Genomic DNA, 27,489 nt, shown 5'->3' on the forward strand with positions numbered 1-27,489 from the left:
ATTCGCGTACTTGGTGTAACACACGTGCGTTTAAAGTTGCCGGACTTAACAGACTACTAGTACGAATACCATGAGTCCCCTCTTTGAAACAGCCGGTAATTCCCACCGTCATATTACAAGGATACTCCGATATAATAGACTGTGCTATTCAAAGTCACCCCATGTACCGAAACCACTTCCCTTCCTTGGTACTTACAGCTTCTTCCTGTAGCTTCAACCTTGAAAGAGCTCAGGAACCTGTAAACCTATTATGATTCTTAAAAACGAAATTTCGGCAATTTTGAAAATAATCGTCTATGACCTTTTTCTCTTCTATTTGGATACGGAGTAGGCATTATTAGATAAGATAAGCCTTATATTCTTGTACCACAGACCGACTGACATCTTTTGACTCATGGGTTTGTGGTGGAAATCAAAAGAAATTTCCATCAATTTTCAATTTTTGTTGATTACATTAAGCCGTCCGGTCTCTATACCGTCGTGTCCATCAGTCTCCATGATATTTGATTAAAACTGATATACCTAGATATGACCCCAGTTTTCTTTATTATATAGCCATCTTCAATATATACAAGCTGGGACTTCTATAAACGTCGTTCATCGATACGAAATCTAACTTTGACCTAATATTATTGGAGTGCACTCATAAATTCTATTTCTGCTTCGTAGGTTGTCACATAAAAGTAGTCCCCAGAGTGCTGTCACAGCAGCACAATGTTCCAAAAATGGTTATCGATTTAATTATTTTTAGACAATTCCGCTGTGACCGTTCCCTCGTCAACCTACTACCCTCATTTCTTCGTTTCTATTTTCAGTTTCAAGTGAAAGCCATTAAATATGCAGACAGTCAGACACCACTTCATCCAACTGGCTCTGCGACATTTATATAAGCTTTCGGAACTTTAAACTGTCGTTTTAGAGGGATCATATCCTATGATTTATATTCTGGTGTGAGGCAATGGATCATTAGCCTTTTTATTAATTCATCTTATTTTAGGAAGACGTCTCAATATGAAGAATGCCTACACTATTTCCCTCAATTCATTTGAATCATTAGTATATTGTGCTCCACTGATGTACCTACCAAATTTAATCTTAGATAGATAGGTGTTTAATTATTCTTATAAATTATAATTAAAGTTTTCGAAACTTTTTTTCTTTTCCTCGATAAAACCCTTAAATTATTATTTGGACATAGTCGATCTCTATCCGTAGAAGCTGGTATTGAAGACTTCACGACCCCAGCCCGCATAGGCGTTAACACAAACACGTAATGTTTGTCTTTGTAAATTTAAATAGAAGGTACTTGTGAAGAAAACATACGGTCAACTATTTTATTTAAAATATAACTTAAGATTTTATACAGCAAAATAATGATAAGTTGTCTCAAAGTCAATAAACCAATCAAAACATTTAACTAAAATTCTATTATGAACATTATGGTAAGGTTAAATAATTTTATTTCTTCATTCAGTTTAAAAAAAAATCTCCGTTAACTACATTTTTTTCAGGAGAAGCTCTTTTACGTCTTGTTAGGCGCTGGTATAAAGCTCTGATGAGTGTCAATTTTTTTTTTCTCAATTGAGCGTCACTATATTTTGACATATATACTTAAGTAAGAATTACAGTTGTCGTAAGTTTAGTATGAAACTGTGAAGAGTTCGTAAAGTTATAGTATTGGTGTAAAATAGTCGCGCCGCCGATTTGTTTGAAAGCGGGGTGCGCATAGGTCGCGCACGCGCGTTCCACCCGTGCGTCATCTCGCACGCGATCTGGGCTCGTGTGTGAATGCCAAACGACGCCGACCGACGTTTGGTCAGAGCCGTACTCGTCGCCCATTCAGTCATACCGCGAACCTCGTCCCAGTAACTCCACTCGAGCGCGCTCCGCAAAATCAAAGCGTCGTGTTCCGCGATGGCGAATGAAATATATCTCCCGACAGACCATGTCGTCGACCGCTCGCGACTTCCATCCTTCGAGCAGTACCAGGACATGCACAAGCAGTCCCTGGATGAGCCCCAACAATTCTGGGCTGATATTGTGAACGATATTCATTGGCAAACTCCACCTGAGTCCGGCAATTTTATGACATATAATTTTGACATAACGAAGGGGAAGATTTTCGTGAAATGTTTGGAGGGGTCCCTGACCAACGTCTGCTTCAACGTGCTGGACAAGAACGTGAGGAACGGCTATGGCGATAAAATTGCATTTTACTGGTAAGTTATTTTACTTATTTTCCGTTGGCACTTCCAAAATCAATACACAGCTGAGCGAGACGGCGCGCGATCTTATTGATTTTCCCCCGCAACAGTGTCTGCACGGTACTCCAATGGGAACAAGCTTGTTTGTGCTAAATGATTTGTATTATGTAATATATTATGTTACATTATGTTGTCGCTGCTCGCGTGCTCTGTTACATTATATTATATACTGGTATTGCTTAACACTTCAAAAATAACAACACTTCATTCAACACTATCGATTTAAATTGCAGAATAGACGGAGTTATGTTACATCCACAGTTTAATTATAATGCATCGTACGTGCATACATATTACTGTAGCTCTTTATCATTATACTACGATACTTAACATTCATTTATTAAACATAATTATTTTACTAAGTGAACTACTACAGCTGGTACATTATACTACGAGTTACGACATTTCTCAATTACAATGCTACTATTAAATATTTAATTTTGCAGAGAGAATTTATTATTTACTTACACGAGAATATTTATAATTATAAAAGGCTACCATTTAATTCAACTAGGTATTGAAGAAAAAAATAGGCCTATTATTTTGGTATTCACATTTTTGAAAGGGAAATTGTATGTTTTTTATTTCTTAGTATAATCTTATTTTCCCAACAAATCTAGAATAATTCGGGGTCTTAATAGATTCAATTGATAAAAAAATATTGAACAACATTACAATCTTAATTACCTATATAAAATTTGAATTTTTGGTTAATTACAAACGGAAACATTTGAAAAAATATTTAAATAAAAAACTAAGATTTTCGATATATTCTACCAAATAGAGAACCTTTGTCATATTATCATAATAAATACTTAAAGATGTACCTAATAAGGCCAAAAAAATACCAAGAATTATATTTTTCTATTTCTCTTATTACTAAACTTCGCATCTAAATCAAACTTCTATCTACAAAATGGTTTTGCTGACTTATTTAGTTACAATAAAAAAAAATCTAGCTTCATAATATTTTACTAGGAAAGTAACTTTAAAATATTCCAAAAATGTGTAAAAAATACTGAACATTGCTACTTTCAAAAGGTATATAAAAATTGAATAACTTATAATACCTTATTAATAACACCTACACATATTAGTACTCAAATTGTTTTAACATAATTGGGTTTAATTACTTGAAAAACCAACTCAATCTTTCTACTAACAAATAAAAACTGATCATTTATAAATTGATGGACGCGGGCGCAGTAGTTCATACGAAAAAAATATTTCCATTGAAAATATGTTTGAAAACTACGAAAAACTTGAAAATTTACTCATATTATTATGACATAGTAATGCATACTTAATTATTTGAGAATTTAACTTCGACTACACAAAAAAAAATCACAATATGATGGGAGGCGCGAGCGCAGTAACTCGTTAATACGATCAACTAGATAATACGCAGGAGAAATTAATCAGTTTGGCACTCATACAATTAAATAATAAAATAAAAAAAGTATGTAACAATAATAACACCTAAAAATTAAACCTAATATTATAACATAAATAGGTTCTATTACTGGAAAATTTAAAGTTCACAAAAATCTGCGCGGGCGCAGCGGCTCAGACCTTCTCTAGCCACTGCGCTTCAGTAATTACGAATTGGCGCACAATAAATGTCAAAATAAAATAATAATGTTTAAAAAAGAACTTATTAACACCTGTACTAAGGGTCTAAAAACTGTGTCAAAAGATGAAATCATACACGTTAAATTTCGCAACAAAAAAACCAGAACGACGAACAAAACACCTACTTAAAACTTTCTTTAATAAAGATATACTTACCTACCTTACCAACTACAGGCAAAACCTTTAGTACATGAACAAGCAGGTTATTAAATAAATAAATAGTTTATATTTTGTTAATAATAATATAATCTCCCCAAATTATTACGACTTCAAACAAATGCAAATCCTACAGATATTTTTAAAAGTAGGCGCAAAGCAGAGTCTGGGAATTTCAGTATCTTGCAATTATGCAACACGAAAATAAGTGTGTAGACTCATGCTCACTAAAAGAAATGCTAGGCACTCTGGTTAATTCCAGCAAACTTTTTCAAAGTTAATTTGGATGTAAACTAGATGTGTGTCTTGTACCAAATGTCTACGATCTTAGTATTTTCCTATACCTAACTGATAGCTATTAGACATCTATAAAATTACACTTTTTTCTTGGAGAATGATGAAAAAATAGTTTTAGTACCTACAATAAATTGATCTATTTTTGACCAGAATCATTTTTCTGTAACTATATCTAAAAAGAAAGAAAATTCTCACTGAAACCAAAATCCTGTGGAAATAAATAAAATTATCCACTAATTCTAAGATTTTTACGAGGAAATACAGCATTTTAATTTAAAAGATTACTAAGCTAAATAATGCATCAGATAAATGCTAGAATACCAAATAATAATAAAAACTCTTTTTCGATAGGTTAGCTTAGGATAGATTACGAAATCGGAAAGAATTTAGGCTAGGCTCTAGACTTTTCATACATTTTCCTTTTCAGTCTCTTTATTTATGAGATCTAAAAAGAAATTAAAATACAGCAACGTTTTGTGGGTAATAATTAGTAAAAGAAAAGTTACTTCATGAAAACTCGTAAAGTAAAATCATAAATAGCCACGTTTGTATTCATATTTTAATACCTTTAATTGCTTCGAATAGTCCTAAAATATAGTATCAATTAAAATACATAAATTTGAAATATCAGTAAATAATTGATAAAGTTCTTTGTTGTACAGGTAGGTCAATGAACTGATAACTCGGGCAGGGATAGCTCCCGGAAAGGGCGGTTGCTCCAGAGTAGTCGATGCTGCAATATTGATTTATAGCCGGATGTCAGTACATTTACACGGGTGAGGTAGGGGTAGGTCATTGACTTCCGTCCACACGCCATTTTACCAAATATATGAACGAAATATTATTCGCGCACCTACCCATTTATCACTCATGCAAATTTACAAAAATCATTCAAAAAGTACGGTTATCGAATATTTTATCAATATAAAATTGTAAAATATAAGACTTCAATAATAGCAAAAGAATAAACGACTATATTATGAAAATTCCTGTCGCAAATTTTGGAAGTTCTGTAAAAACACGTCTTGAACTCCCACTTACATCTTCATCAATTAAATATGCTATATATTATGCTAAATGTATGATACTTAATAACTTTCTAACAAACAGAAGATGTTCCTTATCATTTAATTATCTATAGCACTGATCTAATTGCCAACAACTCGATAAGAATCTACTGCTCACTTGTAGCAATTATCTCAGAATAAGGAAAACTGAAGCATAATTATGTAATATCTATGAATCACTAACCTTGCTGCAATCGAAACTGACTGGGTGAAATGGTATGGCTTGGAGACCATCGTAAAAACCAATGCACAACACGAACGAATATGGTATATTCGTGAAATATATAGAAAATAAAATAAAATCCTAAAACTATATGAAAAATGACACCAAAAGCAACTTTTATTCTTTTTTTTCTTAACGATAATTCGAAATCTAGTTAGATTTCCGTCAAAAAACGGCTTTAAAAAATCTGCTACTTTTAAAATACTTACGTCCTTCCAATTGCGCCTTGTCTAGGACATACTCTAATCAGACGTCTTCAGAATCGTTAAGATGACTTTACGCCCAGATGCGAGGCAACTATCTGTCAATCAAACCGCAATTTATTCAGACCGTGTCTGTACTTCCACGTGACGTTAAGTTAATGCAACTAAGTGCATGATAGGAACACTTTGAAGTATCGTGCAGGCAATAGGTATCAAATTATTGCATATTATGGACTGAATCACACATCACCTTAGCAATTTCCTTAGAGAATCACGCCTACTCATACTTTATCATATGGAAGAACTTTCTTTCAACAGCTTGTTCCCAAGGAGTACTTAAATTTCAACATTCTCAATAATTTTAAGATTCATGTGCATATCGTCATACATCGCCGCTCGCGAATGCTGCAACAATCGTCCTTTTGGAGAATATTACTTAACAATGACATCATCTTACACATACCTACTTGCTTTGCTTTTGTTTTATTTTTTGCTTTTAACTTTGCCCATGCAATAAGAATACATTTTGTGTCGACTTTATAAAACATATACCTACGTAAATTACGAATATGAGGCTTTTTCGTGCCTACAAATTATCAGTAGAACAAATGCAAGTTTAGGCAGCCATCATATGACGAACATTACTCCTGTGTGCCTTTAATATCGTAACAAAGTGAAGACTGGACTTCACTCTCTTACTTGAATTTGAAGGAATTCTCCCCTATAATTCTCCTACGTCCACATAAACAAAACAGACCCATTTTCCGATTTCGTATCAGCATGAACCGCCAATACATCTACATAAAAGTGTTCAAAAGCTTTACTCCCACTAATGGCATCGAAATGTAATCCTAATTAATTGACATTTGTGATAGCGGCTGATGCCTGTCCATTCCCTGCCAGACTAATAAAGCTAAATTACTTCCAATGGCTTTAGTACTTGTATACTTATGGAGTTCTGTCTACGTCGCGTCCCATTCCACCCTTTGTACCAAAGGAAATTAAATTCTGACATCAAAGGGATTATTTTCCCGGCACCCCTGCTCAAATAGACTTCTTGTCTACCAATATACCTTTGGTGTTCAGTACAGCAGTGCTTGTAGCGTCTCTGCATTTTCATTAAATTGTTGACTGTCTACGACGCGGCCGGTACTTCCATCATTTACTGAGTTTTCCACCTGCATTTAAACTTAATTTCCGAGTCTGTTGAAGGGAGAACGTTGATAATTGAGACTCTTTGTCATGTTCCTGTATGAACAGTTCCTAATTACTTCAAAGCGGTCTTGTTAACGGGCTGGCATGAAATTAAAATCAAAGCAGTCTTTGTCGCGAACAACCAGGAACAAGGTGCACTTGAATAGTCGGTGGCGCTTTTGTTTCGTTGGTAACTTGCGACAAAGTTGGCTTTGTGAACAATTTTATTAACATAGGTACCTGGCAATGCTAATTTTTAAAATGTTTGAGTGATGGAATATCACTGGATCACTGCCTTCAACTTTTTATGAACTTTGAATATTTTAATAAAGTCTATGAAATCTAGTCAATTAACGTTCAATACCCCTTTTGGGGTTCTGGACCCAAAGGGTAAAAACGCGATTTCGACTTAGACTTCGCTGTCTGTCTGTTACCACGCTGTATCTCATGTGAGATCATCATCTCATCAACCGTGATAGTTAGACAGTTGAAATTTTCGCAGATTATATATTTCTGCTGCCGCCATAACAACAAATACTAAAAAACTTCTCACTGACTTCAACTTAACTTACTTATTCAGGTTTGTTAAAAAAAAATCTCTGGCATTATACATTTGCGTGTAACACAAATCTGACGGTTTTTCTTATTTTCATGCCGATCTCGATGCAAGTATCATGCCTAAACTAAAAATCGATATCAAAAAGATAGACAACCAAAATTGATCTCGATTGCCGACGTAAACTGCAGCGGGCTTCCTCTGGCTATGATATCAAATTTTCCGAGGCACAAAGAGTGGTGAAATATAATATCAGCTCGCTCGCCCGGGCACTAGCCTGCGAGGCCTGGGCGGTCGGCGGGTAGACGGGGGTGCACTTGCAATATTGGTTTACACAGGTATTACACAGAACCAGGGGAGGAATACTTTGATTAAATACACAGTGCTGTATATAAAGCTTTCGCCAGGCTCGCCCGGGAGCTATCCGCGAGCCATGGGAGGTCGGTGGGCCGTGGGGGGTGCAGCTGCAATATTGTATAACTACGTTGTCGGCCAGCGACGGGGCGGATCAAACGCACACAAAGGGATGTCTCCCTGGCAACGAGATTAAAGCGCGTGGGCTTCCCCCTCGGCTCGCAGACAGACGGCGTGTAAAGGTGTACGCAGAGCATGTGTACCTATTAGTGTAGGCCGGCGAGTACCTGCCGCTGGGCTGCCTCCCCCACTGACCCCACGCCGCGCAGTCTGTCTGTCTGACACTACTTGTAGCACTGCTGTAGATGTGTTTGCTTGAGATTTGTACAAAATTTAATGGCATCAACACTTCACGAAATGTACTTCGATATTTTGAATCAGTTACTAAAGCTTTTAGTATTATGTGTGGATGAAAGATATAGGGTTCTGGCCTCGTTGTTACTTTAGACTACAAACTATTTAGGACTATCATGCAGATTTGACGATGATTCAAACATTAAGTTTTTGATATTTAGACACTAAGGAAATTCGTGTCTGAATATCCAAAAATATAAACAATTTACATAAATTTAATTAATTTTAATTACTTTGACTTGAAACTTCAGCTGATAGCAAGTAATCTTGAACAAAATATTTAAATTAAAATAATTGCAAATTATTTTATAAATTACATAAGTAACGCTATGTTAGACGTAAGGTAATAACTTAATTATTTAATAGCTAAATTGACCCGTTCCGTAACCTGGCAGATACCGGTAACCAGAGGTCACATTTTTTTGTAATCATATCTGTGGGTAAACTAATGATTATCATGCATTACCACGATGATGACACAAGTGTCGTGTGTCGAAAACCTTGCATAAGCGAGAGAAGTACGACAGTAAATTAAAGGCCCTTTTGGAGACTCGTACGCAAAAAAAGTATGTAGTGCTCAAAAAGTTTCAAGTTAATTATTTTCCTAAGTAATTGTGCTGTACCTAAGTACTGCTGGAAGGGGTTAGGACTGCGTATGACGCGGGAGTCAAACGCAGTTCGGGTACTTTACATTTCTTGAAAAATATGTTGTTTGTAAGTTTGTATATTGCTAGTTAATTACTTCGCGATCATCAATGTTCGATAACGTATAACGAAAACCGATTAATTCGCACATTAGCACTCCATTCTTTTTCCGGTAAAACTAAATTTAGCTTCCCCCATCAATTCAAATTTCATTAATCAACGTCTAACAAAACAAATGATAAAACAGACAAACATTAAAAACATATCAACTTTTATACTTGATAAAGTTAATTAAAATAATTGGATGCGAAAATAAATTGTCAAACGGCAAGCTCAAGTGGAAAATGAAGGTATATTTTTATGCGCTGGGTAATGAACAAAGGAATACTAAATGCACAAAAAATAAAAAGACAGCTCTTTGTCTGTTTAATACTGTTTTCCATTTCACATCTCATTTTCCAGTTAGTGTAAAAAGACTAGGAAGCCTCCAGACGGGTGGCGGAGAGGCTTTATTTAATATAAAAGAAGCATGGGCCGTAGCAAGGGGCACAAAGACCGTACGTAGTCTAGGCAACACCCACCCTCACAGGCGAAGAGTATTCACAGGCACAAATATGTATTGACAGAGCCCGCACAAACGGTACTTTGTTACCACACCAGTTTTATCGTTTGCTATTGTTAGGTCTTTAAAATTTTCTTTCGTATTCGGTTCCGATTTATTCTTTGTTGTGATCTGAGGGTTAAAGATAAATGTTGTTACTTTGAGCTATTTTAGGATAGGTTGTGAACAGGCTTGAACATCGTTTTAGGATATCCGAAATTTTACAAATATACTAGCTGACCCGGCAAACGTTGTTTTGCCATATGAATAAGAAAAAATGTCACTTAGGGGTATGAAAAATAGATGTTGGCTGATTCTCAGATCTCGAATCGATCAAGCCGTTTCGGAGGAGTATGGCAACGAAAACTGTGACGCGAGAATTTTATATATTAGATTTCTCTCTTTTTGAGCCTCAACAACAATAAGTTCGTTCATCGTTCATCGTTCAAATTTGAATTCGTAACACAAGTCGAAGCAATGATAACAATCTTTTACATGAAAATTAAATAGGTTATTTATGTAACTTACGTGAATATGTGCGCGTGTAAGAAAATATTCACTTTGCTTTTGTATTCTATACCAGTTAAAATCTTAGTTGAACAACAAACGCATTGAAAATGCTTTTCAGATCTGCTATCACTTATCAGTGGCGTATTTTTAGACTATTCGACCTTAGTTAGGCATTCTCTTTATACACGAGGTATAGAAGAATAACACTTAACAATAAACCATAAGGCATTTTTATACCTAGTTGAATAGTAAAACATCCGTCAAATAAAATTGATATCTTTTTGTTTTTTTAACGTGTCTGACTACTAGCGGGGTGACTGAATTTCAGGGCTTTTGCAGTCTATATTAAATCTTACCTACCATATTAGAAGCTTGCTTTTTGAACAAAACCAAATCAATTAGATTTTTATTTTCCTCATTGCGACGACAACATAGGTACCATAATAAAAGATTTTTTTTATGAAACACAATTGACAGTAATGCTTGGACGAAATGACTTTGTTGCGTCTTAATAAATAATACGTTAAAAATTCTTCTTGTTTCGACAAAAATCACATCCCGGAACAATTTTTAAAATTACCAGTACCTACTAAATTCTGCATTATCATCTCGATAATCTCAATATTTTAGATAACAGATGACTGACAGCGAACAACAGTGTCCGCTTGTGGACACGATTACTTTAATAATGACATATCGGAGTAAATAAAAAGATAAATTACCTTATCATCATGATAATAGAGCGATATAAATGAGGCTGTATTTAAATGGTTCTTATCTCATTCAACTAAGTTTAAATTACTCGATCCACCCCCGGTTTCTGAGGTACATTAAGCGGCAGTTTATATATTCAATAGCGTTAAAACTCATATAAAAACGCTATTTAATAGATAAACTACCGCTAAATGTATTCTCTGCAATGCCCGGTTTTTGAGGCACATTTAACGGTAGTTTATATATTCAATAGCGTTAAACCTCAAAAAACACAATTGAATTGATAAACTACCGCTAAATGTGCCTCAAAAACCGGGCATTACCTAAATACGCACCTACCTACCAGATTTTACCTATTGCTGCTGTAGAACAAAAAACAAATGAAGTTACAATAACGAAGGAAATGGAACATGACATGTCACTAACACTATGCAAATCAAAATTGACTCGCAACCCTCTAATGAGAAATAAATTGGAGGGTTGGAAAAGCAAACTTCTTTCCCTATTCATGTCAAGTGGACTGAAGAGAATCTAGATTGTCTAAACAAAGGGGCGAGCGGCGAGCACGTCGGGGGAGCTTACAAGGGGAATCGACACCGTACAATTGCTTTTACAATCGATTATTACACGTTCTTCAAACGTGGTTGTAGTAGCTGAGCAACTTCATATTTTCAAAACCTCTGTGTTACGTAGATTTAATAAATAACTGATCAAAATCAGGTAGAATGAGTTACAAATAAACATTTCAATCAATGGCATTTTTTTTTTCACGGAATAATGTGCACACTTCAGTATATAGGGTTTCAAAAGATTGTGTATGATCAGCTGCTTTTGGAGCTGACTGTACTACCTTAACCTAGTAGATAATTTATCTGTACGCTTATCAATCAGGTTACGGAGATCAAATGAGAGTTTATGTTGTAACTTCATACTGTCACAAGCAGTTATAGTTTGCTAGTTAAGTTAGAATAATTTTCAATTCGGTGATGCTACTTGCGAAATTAATTAATCTGGCCAAAATAATATTCGTTTAATTTTTACTTGATATGAAACTTGAAAATTTTGAGGTGATTGCTTTAGTATGTTTTTATCCCCATACATATTTAAATTTTATAGAAATACTCCATAAAAAGTAGTAATTGAAAATAGGTATATTGAAAGTAGGTATGGTAATCAGGTACAATAAAATTTTTATATGAGACTAAACAAAACCTCATATAAATTTGCAAGGACATGTAGGTACATGTCTGGCTTCGGACCCTACAAAAAACTCTATTAACCACTTAGGGATGGGTCCTGCTATATTTCGTCCAAGTAATTGACGTAATAGCTCGGACGAAAAACCATTAGGGGACAGTAATTACGTTAGAGCACTTTAAAGGCATGTAAAATTGCGAGTAGCCACGTACACACGAACAGAACACTAGTGGAATATTAGCACATCATATGTAGTACATCCTTGTTCGGAAGAGACTCTTGCTCTGCAGTGGGACAGTAATGGGTTAAAAAAAATACGTCGTAGTATTTTTTATTCTCAAATCGGGAGACCCGAAATCAGAATTGAGAATCTATACTAATATTATAAAGCTGAAAAGTTTGTTTATTTGTTTGTTGGTTTTAACGCGCTAATCTCGGGAACTACTGGTCCGATTTGAAAAAAATCTGTCAGTGTTAGATAGCCCATTTATCTAGGAAGGCTATAGGGTATATATCATCACGCTACGACTAGTAGGAGCAGTATACCAGTAAAAAATGTTACAAAAACGGGGAAAATTATGACCCATTCTCTGTTATGTGACGCAAGCGAAGTTGCGCGAGTCAGCTAGTATGCAATTGAATATCAATGGAAGAACCAATCTTTTCATAAACTATTTTAAGAGTGATAAGTTTGGAGTTACCCAACGCATACCTGTGTCATCTTAAAAATGATAATGTATCTGGGTCACTGAAAACACGCTAGATAATAAAAAACATTGTTTTGGTAAAACTATCTTATCTCAAGTATTTACTGAATGAAGTTCGTCGTACCTTGAATATGAGGAAGAACAACCACTTACTACGGAATACTCTATTCTGATTTTTATAAGAAACAAGATAGATTGTGATAATTCAATACTGACTGTCGAAATTACAAAAAAATAATTTATAGCCGATATGAAAAAGATAAAACCAGAGCGAGGCACCTAAGATTCACTTACTTTTAAGTACTTACACTAATATTTATTCCTTACAACTAAGCACCTTTCCGTATATTAGCGCTTCTTACCAGGCCAGTCGCTGACTACCATTCTTCATTACAAAAACCGTTTAAGACTGTTATATTAGACACATCGTAAAGCACGGAGACCGACAACTGAAAAGCAATAACCAGTTTATAACGTCCTTTCACGAATCCTTTTGAATCGTGTTTCCCGGGGAGTTCTGAATATGTTTTGTAGATATGCATATTGATAGTTGCGTCAAGAAGGGCGTTGCAGGTATCCTGGGCGGGGTGAGGGCTGAGGGAGGGGGGTTGATGCAGTCAAATCGATCATTGAGTCCTGTCAGTACCTATGATGTACAGACAAACAGCCTCGCAGACCGCCCCCATCCCACCGAGCAAATTATTAAATTCTCTGTACAACCGTACAATTATAGAGTAGTTCGTTGGCCCGGGAAAACAGGAGCTGTATTGGAAAATGGGAGGTAGAAATTGCATATTGATTATGATGCCTTTGATGTACACGTTTATTTCTGTATACCGCAGACAGACGTCCACAGCCAGCTTATTAAATTCCATACCGATGTCTGGCGCAGGGGTTGCTTTTACAAATGAATATTGAAATTTCGTGAAATGCTGGTTAGTTTGGTACAAGTTGTATGACATCTCGTATATTTATGTGTTCTAAGTTTTATTGCGTCATCGTATAACAAAAGCCAATCTAACATATTGTGATTGTAAAGAATTGAGGTCAAGGTGCTAGTTATTAAGACTGGCTTTGGACAATTTTTAGCTCCCCCTTCAAATAGATAATAAATTTTGAATGAAGACGGGGTCTCGGGGTTTATAGATTTTGAATGAATAAAACGGCTCCCGAGGTTTCGGACTACAGTTTGTAATGCGTGTTTTTACAAGTGGAGCTACTTTGTAATTTTTTGTAATAGATTGTTATGACAAGTGGAACTAGAGTCTTATTTTTTGTAATACATTTGTTAAGTTTCAATAAGTCTGAAATAAAGAATACGTTGATACTTTTGAATCTTACTGGACAAAGTTTTAGAAATTTAAATTCTGTCTTTTGAATTTTGGTTCAGCTCCTTATAATTTCGTATAACACGTAGACCTTTTTAAACTTTGCGCACTTCATATAAATCAGTAGTGTAATTAAGATAAAAATGTACAAACAATGGACAACAAACAAACAAAAAACTAATAGATTAATCTATTTCCGTATTTACTTCAGTTTATTAGAATATGACGCGTCACTTTGGGTAACTACTTAAGTGCCAATAAATAGACATAATAGCTGACCCACAAGGTTGTATGAAGCAAAGCCTTAAAATAAAAAAGAAAACAAAGTTTATTGACATTTCCGACTTTTCGCGATTTTAATGGCAATAGCTACTTGAACTAGCACTTTTTAGTGAAAGTACTTTGAAAAAGCAGCAGGCGACATTTGCCAAAATTATCGCGTTTTTGCGACCAGTCTATAGTTCCAACAGTTTACCCACAATTTTTTTTTACCAATTCTCAAAGGCTCTCGAACTAGCGGTACAGAAACTAATTGTAGCTGTGATAACCTTGGTCAAAATGAATAAATTATAACAATTTTTGACGAAATTATCATAACATAAGACATGCACTTGAAGGTGCCATATAAGTGACTGTATAGTATTTCACACATTCTAATAACGCAGAATATTTGCTGATACAATCTGTTACAATCTGCTGATGAGCAACAAACGTGGGAACAGAAAAGGAACGAACAAAATGCATTTATTGATTAAGTCTTAACTGAAACCGGAGACGATTTGTTGTACAATAAGTCAGACGCTGTAACTATACAATTTTAACAAGGCATAAGTCATTCATGCCTTGATTTATTTCTGTTCGGTTACTACAGAGCCGATGATACATCACTGCTTGATCTTGTAGTAAAATACTGTAGTTAGATACTATCCAAGTGTATCGTAACCGTTTATTTTGAAATTATAATCTAATATATAAAATTCTCGCGTCACATTTTTCGTTACCATACTCCTGCGAAACGGCTTGACCGATTCTCATGAAGTTATGTGAGCATATTAAGTAGGTCTGAGAATCGGCTAACATCTATTTTTTATACCCCTAAATAACACTTTTTTTAAAATTTATATGGCAAGACAACGTTTGCCGGGTCAGCTAGTATACATATATGCCGCTTATTTGGCAATAATTTATTGAGTCACTACCCAACTAGTTAAATACACAGCTAGTTACGAGAGATCAGCAAATTAGAATTAAAATAAGTATTCAGTATTTTTGGCCAAAAATAATCACAAGCTACTATTCGTATTCTTTTTATATCATACTGGGTCTAGCTGTAAAACGTTAAAAATATATAACCTCACCATAAACATTTACCTTTAAACCTACTTAACTGAAATGGCAATTGACGTAAAATAATATTAACATCCTCGTACAAAACAAATATGACTTTTACGGTACAATGAACAAGCAAATAGCTTTGGATGGCGTACATGCTCATTTGATTCCAAGCTAAACTACCATAACCAGACAATTGAGAAATATCGTTGTATATTTATGTCCAAGTACATACATATAGATAATCCTTTTTTCCCATAGAGGTACGCAGAAACCAAAGAATGCCACTCGGTACGATCCTTACAAACTTCCCTAGTTCCCAATAACACTCGAAAATTATAAATACTTGCAGATAGTATAACTAAAATTACAGGCAAAATCTAACCACCCACTTTTTAAAATTGTGTAACACTATGACGTCTGTTTCCACTGCTTGCGTGTCATCTAATTACTTAAGACATAAACGAGATATTATATTTTCGTAAATCGTATACTTTACATAGTAACTATTTCGTTCTAAGTAGAGCATAGCCAATTAGATTTTGAATTGTACTAACCGGTGTGACGTCATGGTACGCGTTCACTTTCACTCACCAAAAAGATCTTGGGCAATAGTCTTCCGCTAAAATAATCACCTCGGGACAACTAATGAGTGAACGTACATACTTTCTAGGCGACATTTTCTATAGCCTTGTATTACTTTTATTTAAAACAACTGAATTTACGCAGAAACTAGGAGCGCAATGAGACTTTCAAATGAAGCCACCGAAATAGATGATAGTTAGTATCCCATTAACATCGCGAGTCGATAAAGTACTTATAGGAAATGTTTACTTATTGAGATCTTAGTACTTGTTTACAAACAATAAGATAATAAATAATAACATCCTAATAAACATTACATAAACATTTTTCTCTTAATTTATTTCTGTCCATACAATGATAACCGACTTTGTTAAGCTAAATTTCTTTTTTCTTTATCAGGGAGGGCAATCACCCAGAAGACTACAGCCGCGTCACTTACGCCAAGCTGTATGACCTCGTGTGTCAGTTCGGCAATGCCCTGCGTGATCGCAACATCGGCAAGGGCGATCGCGTCGCCATCTACATGCCTATGATCCTCGAGACCGTCGTCTGCATGCTTGCTTGCGCTAGGATTGGAGCCATCCACTCCGTCGTGGTAAGTTTTATCCACCATTACATCATTTTTTTATTAGCTACATCTGTATCGTGTAGTAACAATAAATATATTACAGTTCGCGGGCTTCTCCTCGGACTCCCTCGCTGAACGCATGTCAGACTGTAAAGCCAAAGTACTGGTTACTGCTGACGGGGGCTGGCGTGGCACCAAGCTACTTACTCTCAAAGATACTTGTGACGAAGCCATCCAGAAGGCCAAGGAGAAGTACAACCATGAGGTGAAGACGTGCATCGTCGTGGCACATCTTGAGCGTGTCACTGCTTGCGGCAAACTTCCACATGATCTACGAGATTTGGTAAGTTCCTTAACAACCTTTTGATTCTTACACGTTTTGTAAATTTTTGTGCACATGCTAAAGATTATGTTTCTTCTAGTACAAATGGAATCAAGACGTCGATGTCTGGTGGCACGAGATGATGGAGGGCCAGTCGAACATCTGCCCTCCAGAGTGGATGCAAGCTGAAGATCCGCTCTTCATGCTTTACACCAGGTAAATATCTCAACTTTTACAATGCTTGAAGTAAAGTGGCTTATTGTTGACAAAACCTAAAAAAATGATTTAGTCCATAACCATTTTTTGATCGAATGACTGTGAAAAGATCGTGTTCTGAACTGTGTGTGTTGTTGCAGCGGGTCTACAGGCAAGCCCAAGGGTGTGTTGCACACCACCGCGGGCTACTTGCTGTACGCGAAGGCCACGTTCCGCTATGTGTTCGACCACCGCGACAAGGACATCTACTGGTGCACCGCTGACGTGGGCTGGATCACTGGACACACCTATGTGGTGTACGCTCCCCTCGCTAACGGGGCCACCTGCGTTATGGTAAGTTTCCTATACTGTATACAGTTTTTTGATCCGTCGTCTTTTTCTACACATCTCTATTATGATCAATTTTGTGTGTGAACAAATTCAGCGTTCATTAGACGTTTCTGGCCTTGTACGACAAAAACACAATGTTCATTCAATGTTCAGGTATTTGAGCAGATAACAAAAAATGTGATTCCGAGCACCCTCTTTAACTAGCAAAACTGATGTTGATGTCTTGCATTTATGTTGTATTATGATTTAAAAAATACTTAAACTGCCATAACTTTTCACAAACAATATATTCTCGCAGTTACCTTTATTATTCTTAACATCTATTGCTTGCTTAAGAATATCGCGATGGAGCGAAACTAATCTCTTCTGGTTTAAACCAAAAATATATTTCCAAACTTAAGCACGAATAGTCTTTCGCAATACCTATAAGACTGTCAGTCAGGCATAACTGTCAAACATCTTTAAAACCTCAAAGACTGTACCCTGATCGTCTCAGTTAGTACCGCCTCATGAAAAATCAAATGCAATATTCTTGTGCGTCCGGAAACTACAGGTGTGCTAGGGATGGGGTAGGGCAATGACACGCACTGTTGCCGGGCGTGGCCGGGATGCGCTGTTGCGCTTGGCGCTGTTGCGCTGGGCGCTGGCCCGTGTGCCCGGGCCGCCCGGGGGTGGCTGTGCCGCACGCGGGGTGCACTTGCAATATTGATTAATTAGGTACGCTAGCTGTTGCCCGGGACCTACACGGGGCGGAGTACATAAAGAACGCCTTTATGCCTTATTTTAAATATTTATTATGATTCGAGTTCATTCTGCCGAATTTACTTTAAAGTCGTTTATATAACTGCCGGGTAGATACGAACTTACATGAATACATGGTCTTTATCTCCTCCATGACTGAAAGTCATGATGCCATTTGGCTACCGAGTTTCGGCAGTTCCTAAAAGTCTCTAACCTGATATGTAGATTGTGGGATCCTTGTTATTTCGCCGTTAAGGTCTTGACCAAATCCTTAAGCAACTTAAAACTGTCAATGTAATAATGTCACGCCTGCTATACCGAAATATATAGGCAGAGCGTTTTCGCCATTATCAACGTTAGTCGAATATAATAGGGATAATACATTTCCCATAAATCTATAAGTACTATACTAATATTATAAAATGGTATAGTTTGTTTATTTGGTTGAAGGCGCTAATTTTAGAAACTGGTGCGAATTGAAAAAATATTTTAGTGTTGAATAGCCTATTTATTGAGGAAGGCTATATGCTATATAACATTACGCTACGACTAACAGAAGCAGAGTACTGCAAAAATGATACAAAAACGGGGAAAATTATGGCCCATTCTCTCTTATGTGACGCAAGCGAAGTTGCGCGGGTCAGCTAGTTAAGTTATAAAAATAGAACTAATTAGTTACCTGATCGACCTCTGTTTATTGTTCCGTACGTTTAGCCTTACGTACTTGTAAGGTGACCTGCTCTAAGACCGAATACAATGTAGTGGCTGAGGTCATTATCAATATACTGATTAGAAACTCACATTCACTTGAGATAAGAAGGGCACTCGGTAATACTCGTAATAATAGTTTATGTAACGAGTAACTGTCAACCATTGATTTAGTATCTACGTGCTGTCAACTTGTAAAATATGATAATTTATGTTACAATTATAGTAGGTAGAAGTTTAAGTTCCGGTTAAGTAGTCAGATATCCCGAACTGTAGATAAAGTAAAAAGTCTTTCTGGATTTCACCTCTCCCCGGTTTGTGAGATAGTTTATCTATTCAATATCGTTTAAAATCATATAAAAAATGCTATTGAATTGATAAACTACCGCTAAATTTACTCAGAAACTGGGCATTAATAATGTAATCGATAGTTATCTGAAGGTGTTGAGACAGACCGCAGACCTTATAAAATGCCAGAATAAGGAAAACTTTTACAATGTATCCGTCTCAGTAATGATTAACAGATCATTTTCCAAGAAACAGTTACTACGTTTTGGTTGTAGATAAATCTCAAGGTTAACTGTGGTTAAAACATAATATTCCATAGTATTATTTAAAAGGGGAACAAAGTAATAAAAGTTAATCATCATAAATGTAGAATTATAGCGATTGTCTTATTCGCGCCGCAGTTTCAGAGCTCTTTGGGTCACTACCACAGAATGCAGTTTTTACGTAATATTTTGCGGATACTGCATGCACGAAATCTTGCTCATCTTAATGCCGATCTTTTATTACCAGATAACTTTATACGGGAATTTTTTTTAGCGTTAACAGATGTGTTAAGAAACTGACAAATTGACTCATAATTATTACGATTACTGAATCCTACTAATATTATAAATGCGAAAATTTGTGGGTATGTATGTATCATATGGATGTATGTTACTCTTTCACGCAAAAACTACTTAACTGATTACGACGAAATTTGCTATATTGGTAGCTGAAGACCCAGAATAACACATAGCATACATTTTATCCCGAAGTTCCCAAGCGATCGTGATTTACACGGGAAGGGTTTCCACGTGAAAAAAGTCGCGGGCGGCCTCTGAGTATTAAAATCATCTTAAATCTCATCTAATTACGAATTCTACACAGCCATATCGAAACATATCTACGTACATTTTAGTTGGTGCACAAAACAGCAACGGTTTTTTACTCACAGAGCGACTAGGTTTACCTTCTCATGTTTTATTTCAAAGGAACCTGAGTTAGCAGTCTTAGAATTGTTTTTCTACACTGTCACGTGTGACGGTGCTTACTTGGGATCGGGTCATTTGATCGTATCATATATAAACAGTATCACGGAAATGTACAGTTGTATTACATAAACAGATTTAAAACTAAACCAATTAATTACTTAAAAGATTATGTAGATATTTATAGATTGTGTTTAAAACCTTTAACTTAATTAGACGTGTAGGAAAAGCCTTTGCTGTAGCTTACGATTTTACCTTTCTGCTTTTCCTTGACAAGTTAGGTAGGTAAAAGCCCAATTAGTTTTGAAAACGTTGATCCTGATTGAAAATGTTAGTTGTTTTTTTTCAATGTCCCGGTAGATATTTTCAACACAAAATAATAAGTCACAATCAGAGATAACCAAGCTTTATTATAGATTCTGGTAGCAACGCGAATACTACACATTTAAAATTGTACAATTTTGGGATTAAAACTTCATATTATTACGATCTATGATGTAAAACAGTTTTCGTTTAACAATGTTACAATGAACGAACGTCAATGATATTGTATCTACGAAGACATTGAAACAGCTGTAGTGGTTCAGTTTGAAAGTGCAGATAACGCGATAATCTCAACCACTTGGCATTGACATGGAGTAGAGGTACGTATGGCATGACTCCGTACGACCTTGTCGCGAGTCGCTACTAAATTATCACTAATAAATGCGACTCTAAGTTTACTATAAAAATCTGAGTTTATTTATTCGTAACTTCTGTAAGAAACATACATATTACCGTACTTTATCGTATCACATATATTCAAGTGGTACAGTCAGCCTTCCTGATGCGTCTCTTCTAATTTTCTGTTCTATTATCGTCTTCGGAAACCTCACACTTAGTCTATCGCATTTAATTCAACCGTGAGTAAAAACTAATGGAAAATGACACGATACCTATTAATTATATTATTTTTATGATTTTATAAGCGTTATCTTAATAACGGAATGGAGTCTGTTAGGTAGTTATTTATGCAATCATCAATAAAGTAGGTTAGGGTTTTTTCTAACCGCTTGGGGAAAAACGCGTAGGTATATTTTTCCAATCGATTTGTACGAACCAATAATAGAATAGCTCATTAGTAATAGGATATTTCGGGTCCGTATTTGACATTGGTATTATGTTTCGGAGATTATGTCTTTATATAGAATACGACCTTCCTTTGTAGCAAGTACAACATTTTATTTTTGGGCCTCAGATATTTGGGGGCGATTAAAACCCTGTAAGACTTAGCTTAGAGCTCTTAAGCTTCGGTTATGTACTACGTTGAAGGGATAGATTTAGATGTTTTGCGGAGTCTTGGTCTCGCTCGACTGTCACCCTTTGGATTCATGAGCATTACTATAACTTGATGATCTTCTATTGGCGTAATTTTCTCCCTTATGGCTTCTACACACATGGCACAGGCCGTGCAGAGCTGTCAATACCTAGATTTGCCGCTCGAATGCTACATACAAATGACGCCGGCAAGCCGTGTAACCCGCCGGCGCTACCCGGCCGTCATAGGAGCCTTTAGAAGTGTTAGCTAATTGTTTCACGATAATAAATCGATAGGATTACAGAGCTCTATGAAGCTATAAAGATGACTTTGGTAATGCTATTGTTACGAGTATTCTATTCGATAGTATACGGCTGTTTAAATCCTAAAATTTATCAAATACATTTGTTAACAGTTCGAAGGCACCCCGTTCTACCCGGACAACGACCGCTACTGGGCAATCATTGAGAAGTATAAGGTGACCCAGTTCTACACCGCTCCGACTGCCATCAGGGCCCTCATGAAATTCGGGGACAGCCACGTGAAGAAGTAAGTATTCTGCAGAATCTGTAGCTCAATTCTCTATTACTATCGACTACCGACAACCGACCTATCATCGATAAATTTTGTATGAAAATCTGATCAGCGCCTCTGAGGGGCGGAGCAGAAACTTTTTTGGCAGTACATGCTAAATGTCAAAATTTCGATAGCTAGCCAGTTGTCGGTAGTCGATAGTGATAGAGAATCGAGGTACTGTAGTAATTTAGGCAACAGATTTCCTATTCATTAGGTTTTAACACAAGGCAGTTAGTTCGATTACATAATGAGTGTTTAACAATCACTTATCACAATGACTTGCGGTTTATTTATAGGTATAGTGTAGAAAAAATCTTAATGTGTATCATAGGTATTTAGTCCACTGTCCAGTGAGTAAGTGACAGTGACTTGCAACTTATTACGTTCATAAAAAAATATGTCTGCACCAATTTAAAGCGCGTTGAAATTGCGCAATCCGACTTACACAAGTATGGAACTTAAGTTTTTTCAAATATTCTAACTAGCCTAAATTGTAGTAACAAATACTTAGCTAGACTATGTTAATTACCGAGCCAGTTTTGCTTTGAAAAACAAGTTAATTATTTCGGTGTCTAGACTCCATTATACTCTGAAGGTAAACAAACACAGATTTGTAAAAAACAATACTGATTCTAAAATTACATTCCTAATTTTGTTGCTTCTATTGTTTCCTAAGAATAGATTGTGTATCGATCGAAAGGCAGCGGTGCACTGGCGCATTAAATATTACTCCTCCGTCGATTTGATAAGCTATACGATCAATACTATGGTTTAAAATACAACGTGGATGTACAAATCTATCGTATCGTAGATACCTGTCGTGTATCAACTTTGAAATTACTTCAACATACTTGAAAATACGTAACACTACTTTAGTTGTTAGTTTTGTCTTCCGTTTTTACCTATTTTTATAATAGGGTAGTTGCCTACCCGTCAAATCAGCTACTCTTTATGAAATGTCAAAAACACATTTTAGTGTAGTAAAACGCCATAATGACGTCACTATGTCATATTTTATGTGGTATCAAATTAGTGTCTAATAGTTTCAGTCTTTAATCATTACAATTTCAACATTATTTATGAAAAAAGCTACCTAGTCTGAGCATTATAGATGAAACTTTTACGAGTACCTACACTATTATGACTGTTGCTGTTGCCTATAGTAACCATCTATTAGGATATGAAGCATTTGTTCTAATTGTTTGTAGACACAACATGTCGACTCTGCGCGTGCTGGCCAGCGTGGGCGAGCCCATCAACCCTGAGGCTTGGCTGTGGTACTACAAGCTGGTTGGAAGCAACCGCTGCTCGATCGCCGACACCTTCTGGCAGACAGAGACGGGAGGCCACGTTATCACCAGCATCCCTGCTGCTACCCCGATGAAGCCCGGATGTGCTGTAAGTATTACTTAACTCGCTATTTTCATTTGCTCTTGATTTTTACATTTAATGACCACTTAATAGATAGATTGTCCCAGTTTTAGTGTACAGATTTTTATGGAACGTGTACTCAATCTTATCTTTTTTTTTTGTCGCAGGGCTACCCGTTCTTCGGCGTTGATCCCGTTATTCTGGATAACGACGGTCAGGTGGTCACCGGCGTCGGAGAAGGCTACTTGACCTTCAAACGCCCATGGCCAGGCATAATGCGCACCCTGTACGGCGACCACGACCGGTTCCAAGATGTATACTTCAAGCGTTTCCCCGGATACTACTGCACCGGCGATGGTAAGATAAACATTAGTTTCTGATATTTATTACTTTGTTTTGGTGCATAATGATATAATAATTATTATTCGAACATTTTTGTGATTAATTTATTGTCCATTTCCAGGTGCCAAGAGGGATGAGGATGGTATGATCTGGGTGACTGGGCGCATCGATGACATGCTCAACGTGTCCGGACATCTGATGTCCACCTCCGAAGTGGAGAGCGTCCTGACTGAAGACTCGCGGGTGTCCGAGGCGGCCGTCGTCGCCAAGCCGCACAAGGTCAAGGGAGAGTCCCTGTATTGCTTCGTTTCTCTCAATGAGGGCGCCACCTATAATGCTGAGCTCGTCGATGCTCTCAAGAGGCGAGTGCGCGACCGCATTGGAGCTTTCGCTGCTCCAGATGTGATTCAATTCGCTCCTGGCATGCCAAAGACCAGGTCGGGCAAGATAATGCGCCGCGTTCTGCGGAAGATCGCTCTCGGCGAGAGTGATTTCGGAGATATCTCCACTCTGGCTGATCCCTCCGTGCTGGACGAGCTTGTTAAGCATAGGTCCACCTAGAGGTACGCCCAGGCCTCCGCGACCGACGTATTGGGCTATATAGGGCCGGCTCCCAAGCGGGCCCGCCCTAGCACGTCAACTGCGGAGCCCTATGAGGTACATACCAATTTCATTGAGTATTAAACCTCATGTGAATGGTCGCGAAGGCGTGCGTGGAGCTTAATAGTCATTTAGATACTGTTGGCTTGCGCACATATTTTTTTTTGTTCCTAAAACGAAGCAAGGCCTTTTCCGTAATTTATTATTAACCCATTTACATTTACGTTCTGCTTCGATCCGTCCGCTATTATCAACAGGGCATGTATCGTACTTTCGGAGTCATTATTTAATTTTACAATATTTAATCATATTTATAATAATAGACTACATGTAAAACTGAGGTTTAGATACAAGGGATTTTTTGAGTAGGAGCCATATACCAATACACTGTATTTGGGTAAAATAATAATAACCATAGACTAACTAACTAAGTCACTCCACAGACACTAAGCCTCACTAGAGGTTTCGTTCTCCCCCTGAGCTCGCTCCTCCACTAGTGGAGTACACAACTAGCGGTACCTGCCTACTTACACGCCGCCGAGTGGCTTAGTACTAGCATCGTATAATATTAACAGTACCGCATTCGTACTTTGCGGATAGCCATACGATTAAGTTAACCTCGTACAGAAATTTGTTAAGTAATTTAAATTACTACAATTTTTGGCATTTATACCTTTTCGGAAATCGATTCGATCGGTTATCTGTGTGATTTATACCGACAACTATTTAATATAGTCGGATGTAAAACTTAGTTTCCTTATTGTTTATTGTCTGACAGTTTTCAAAACAAAACGAATGAAATTCAAAACGATTTTTATATTTATTCTTATCTTTAATTGTATCATTTAATGATACTTATTTTATCTTCGAAATAGGTACGAGTATTTTATTAAGAATAATTTATTCGAATATTTATAGGACCGTAGATGATATAACATCATTCCATATTAGTTTTAATGATTGTAGCCGTAAATTAAGTTTCGCAAGTCTCACAAGTCACTCATAGACCGTTGAGCATTATGAACGATTATCTTTCAATATTACAATAGCATTAAGAAAATATTTAACCATTCAATTATCGTAGATTTTCAACAATTCTGAATGTGTGTCTGTACTAAGCTACCGAAGTGATCCAACTTAAACCAATTACCTCCCGATTAAGTAAGCCCTATTTTGTGTTACTATTTTTTTACTGGCAACATTTTTTTATATATTTTTTTATGAGTTGCAACCCAAGATATAACGCAAGCGACGGTAGCTTACTAGATGTAGGGTTCCGTAGTTGATGACATATACGTGCACAATATACGTGCGGCACAGTTCACGTTTATTTATAACAAACAATGTTTCGGGTTAATAGTAGACTATGTTTTTGTTTAATTTGAATGGGTTGTGATATTACAATATTGTTTCGTCAAGTATATTTTTGTTTCAGCACAAAAGCTTATCGATACGGTAATAATTATGTGTCTATATACAACGCGCTATATACGCCGTCAACATTGAATATACGATATTTTGTGAAGCTTCACACACGTAACTTGACAACAACTTTCAACTTTATTATATTTGTAATCCGTCGAAACTGGGAATGTAGTGATGTGCGTTTGGCACAGGAGTCGCGACGCCGACTGAGCCGACTGATGTCGAGAGACGCCGAGTGATACCGAGTGATACCGAGTGCGTCCGCGCAGTGCCAACTTACGTGTGTAGAGCTATAATTGTACTCGTATTTGACTGCACCTCTTTGTGATGCACAATGTTGTAGAATGTAACCTAACTGTAAGTTATATTTAATCATTAGGCTAGGACGTAGGAATAACTTCTATGATTTTACATGTTTCGTTCGTGGATGCAGAAGCCCACATATTATTTTCCATTTTTAGATGCAAAATCATGCTGTCGTTATTTTCTGAAATTATTATTCCATTGTTTTGTCACTAGGTACCTGTATTCATATTTATTTACCGCAGGAAATGTATCAGATGTCAAATAAAGTTTTGAAATACAATTTCCAATGTATAATTTGTAATTCCTGTCTAAACAGAAATAAATATAAGCGATCAATTATCAAGATAAATTATTTATTTCTCGCCTTTCCAAAGGGCTCTAAAATATGAGACAGAGTTTAGTTTTACTATTTCTACAAAACCTATATTATTTTTATTATATTCTGTGTTGGTATACATTATTAATTTCTTAATGTTTTATTTTTATAATTTTTGTCTGGATTCAAAACGTTATAATGACGTAGGTGTATTTGACAAGACACTCGTTTGTAGTCTTATAGTATTAAGTGATTGATCAATGTGATTATATGTCAAAATGAACATATCATTAAAGGATTAAATGATATTCAAAATTGGTTTTTATCATTCCTTCGAGAGGAACCTAGAAATGCACACAAGACTTCACAAACTTACACACATACATAATACCTACTAAAAAATAATAACACACATCAAAATCTTTTAAAATTCTTATGACAGTCAGAGTAAAAAAAAACATTTTATAAATTAGTTTTAATTTTATTTCATTCCTTAATAAATTACATCACTGGTCATCAATAAAAATATTATAAAAAAAAAACAATTTAAAATTCGATTTTCAATAGTGATACACTAAAAGCAGTAAGACAGAAAGGTCACAAATTCAAGAATTTAGTAAGTATTTGGGAGTAAAAAGGAAAGATAAAGTAAGTAGTTACTAAACTAGGGGAATTCCGTGCTGAGCGTAAGTAAGTATTTATAAGAAAAGTGCACCAATTACATACAATAACATTATAATTACACCCTCTCTTATTCATAAAAATATATGAAGTTACTAGCTGACCCGCGCAACTTCGCTTGCGTCACATAGAGAATGGTTCAGAATTTTCCACGTTTTAATAACATTTTTTACTGGTACTCTGCTCCTTTTGGTCGTAGCGTGATGATATAAAATATGCTTTTCTTTACGAAAAATACTCTCAAAATTATTTATATCTCATAATATAACGAAGTCGCGCTAAGGCATAACCGTCATTAAAACAGTTGCCATGACAACGGATTTTTTTTAATTTAATGTCATTATAATGTTGATTATTCACGACTTCGTTCCCCACCTGAATTTACAGGTCGACAAGACAGACAGACAGAGTTACTTTCGCATCTATAATATTAGTATGGATGAAAGGCTTATAAA

The 27,489-nt window shown here is 36.2% G+C and overlaps 1 protein-coding gene across 1 annotated transcript; it reads left to right on the forward strand.

Moving 5' to 3' along the window:
• Positions 1 to 1,789: 1,789 nt before the first annotated feature.
• Positions 1,790 to 26,668, forward strand: AcCoAS (acetyl coenzyme A synthase). Its single transcript, XM_076135465.1, has 9 exons — positions 1,790 to 2,219; positions 16,379 to 16,574; positions 16,651 to 16,890; positions 16,970 to 17,085; positions 17,226 to 17,418; positions 21,833 to 21,966; positions 23,202 to 23,391; positions 23,532 to 23,721; positions 23,828 to 26,668. The coding sequence occupies exons 1-9, from the start codon at positions 1,915 to 1,917 to the stop codon at positions 24,265 to 24,267; spliced, it is 2,004 nt and encodes a 667-aa protein (XP_075991580.1). The 5' UTR covers positions 1,790 to 1,914; the 3' UTR covers positions 24,268 to 26,668.
• Positions 26,669 to 27,489: the final 821 nt, after the last annotated feature.

This window comes from Anticarsia gemmatalis, chromosome Z (genome assembly GCF_050436995.1).
Source record: "Anticarsia gemmatalis isolate Benzon Research Colony breed Stoneville strain chromosome Z, ilAntGemm2 primary, whole genome shotgun sequence".
NCBI classification, from domain to species: domain Eukaryota; kingdom Metazoa; phylum Arthropoda; class Insecta; order Lepidoptera; family Erebidae; genus Anticarsia; species Anticarsia gemmatalis.

Excerpts from the sequence above, each read along its gene's own strand:
- AcCoAS (XM_076135465.1), top strand. The coding sequence starts at position 1,915 with ATGGCGAATGAAATATATCTCCCGACAGACCATGTCGTCGACCGCTCG. Across the intron at positions 16,575-16,650 it reads GAGCCATCCACTCCGTCGTG|TTCGCGGGCTTCTCCTCGGA; the intron begins GTAAGTTTTATC and ends AATATATTACAG. Across the intron at positions 23,722-23,827 it reads ATACTACTGCACCGGCGATG|GTGCCAAGAGGGATGAGGAT; the intron begins GTAAGATAAACA and ends GTCCATTTCCAG.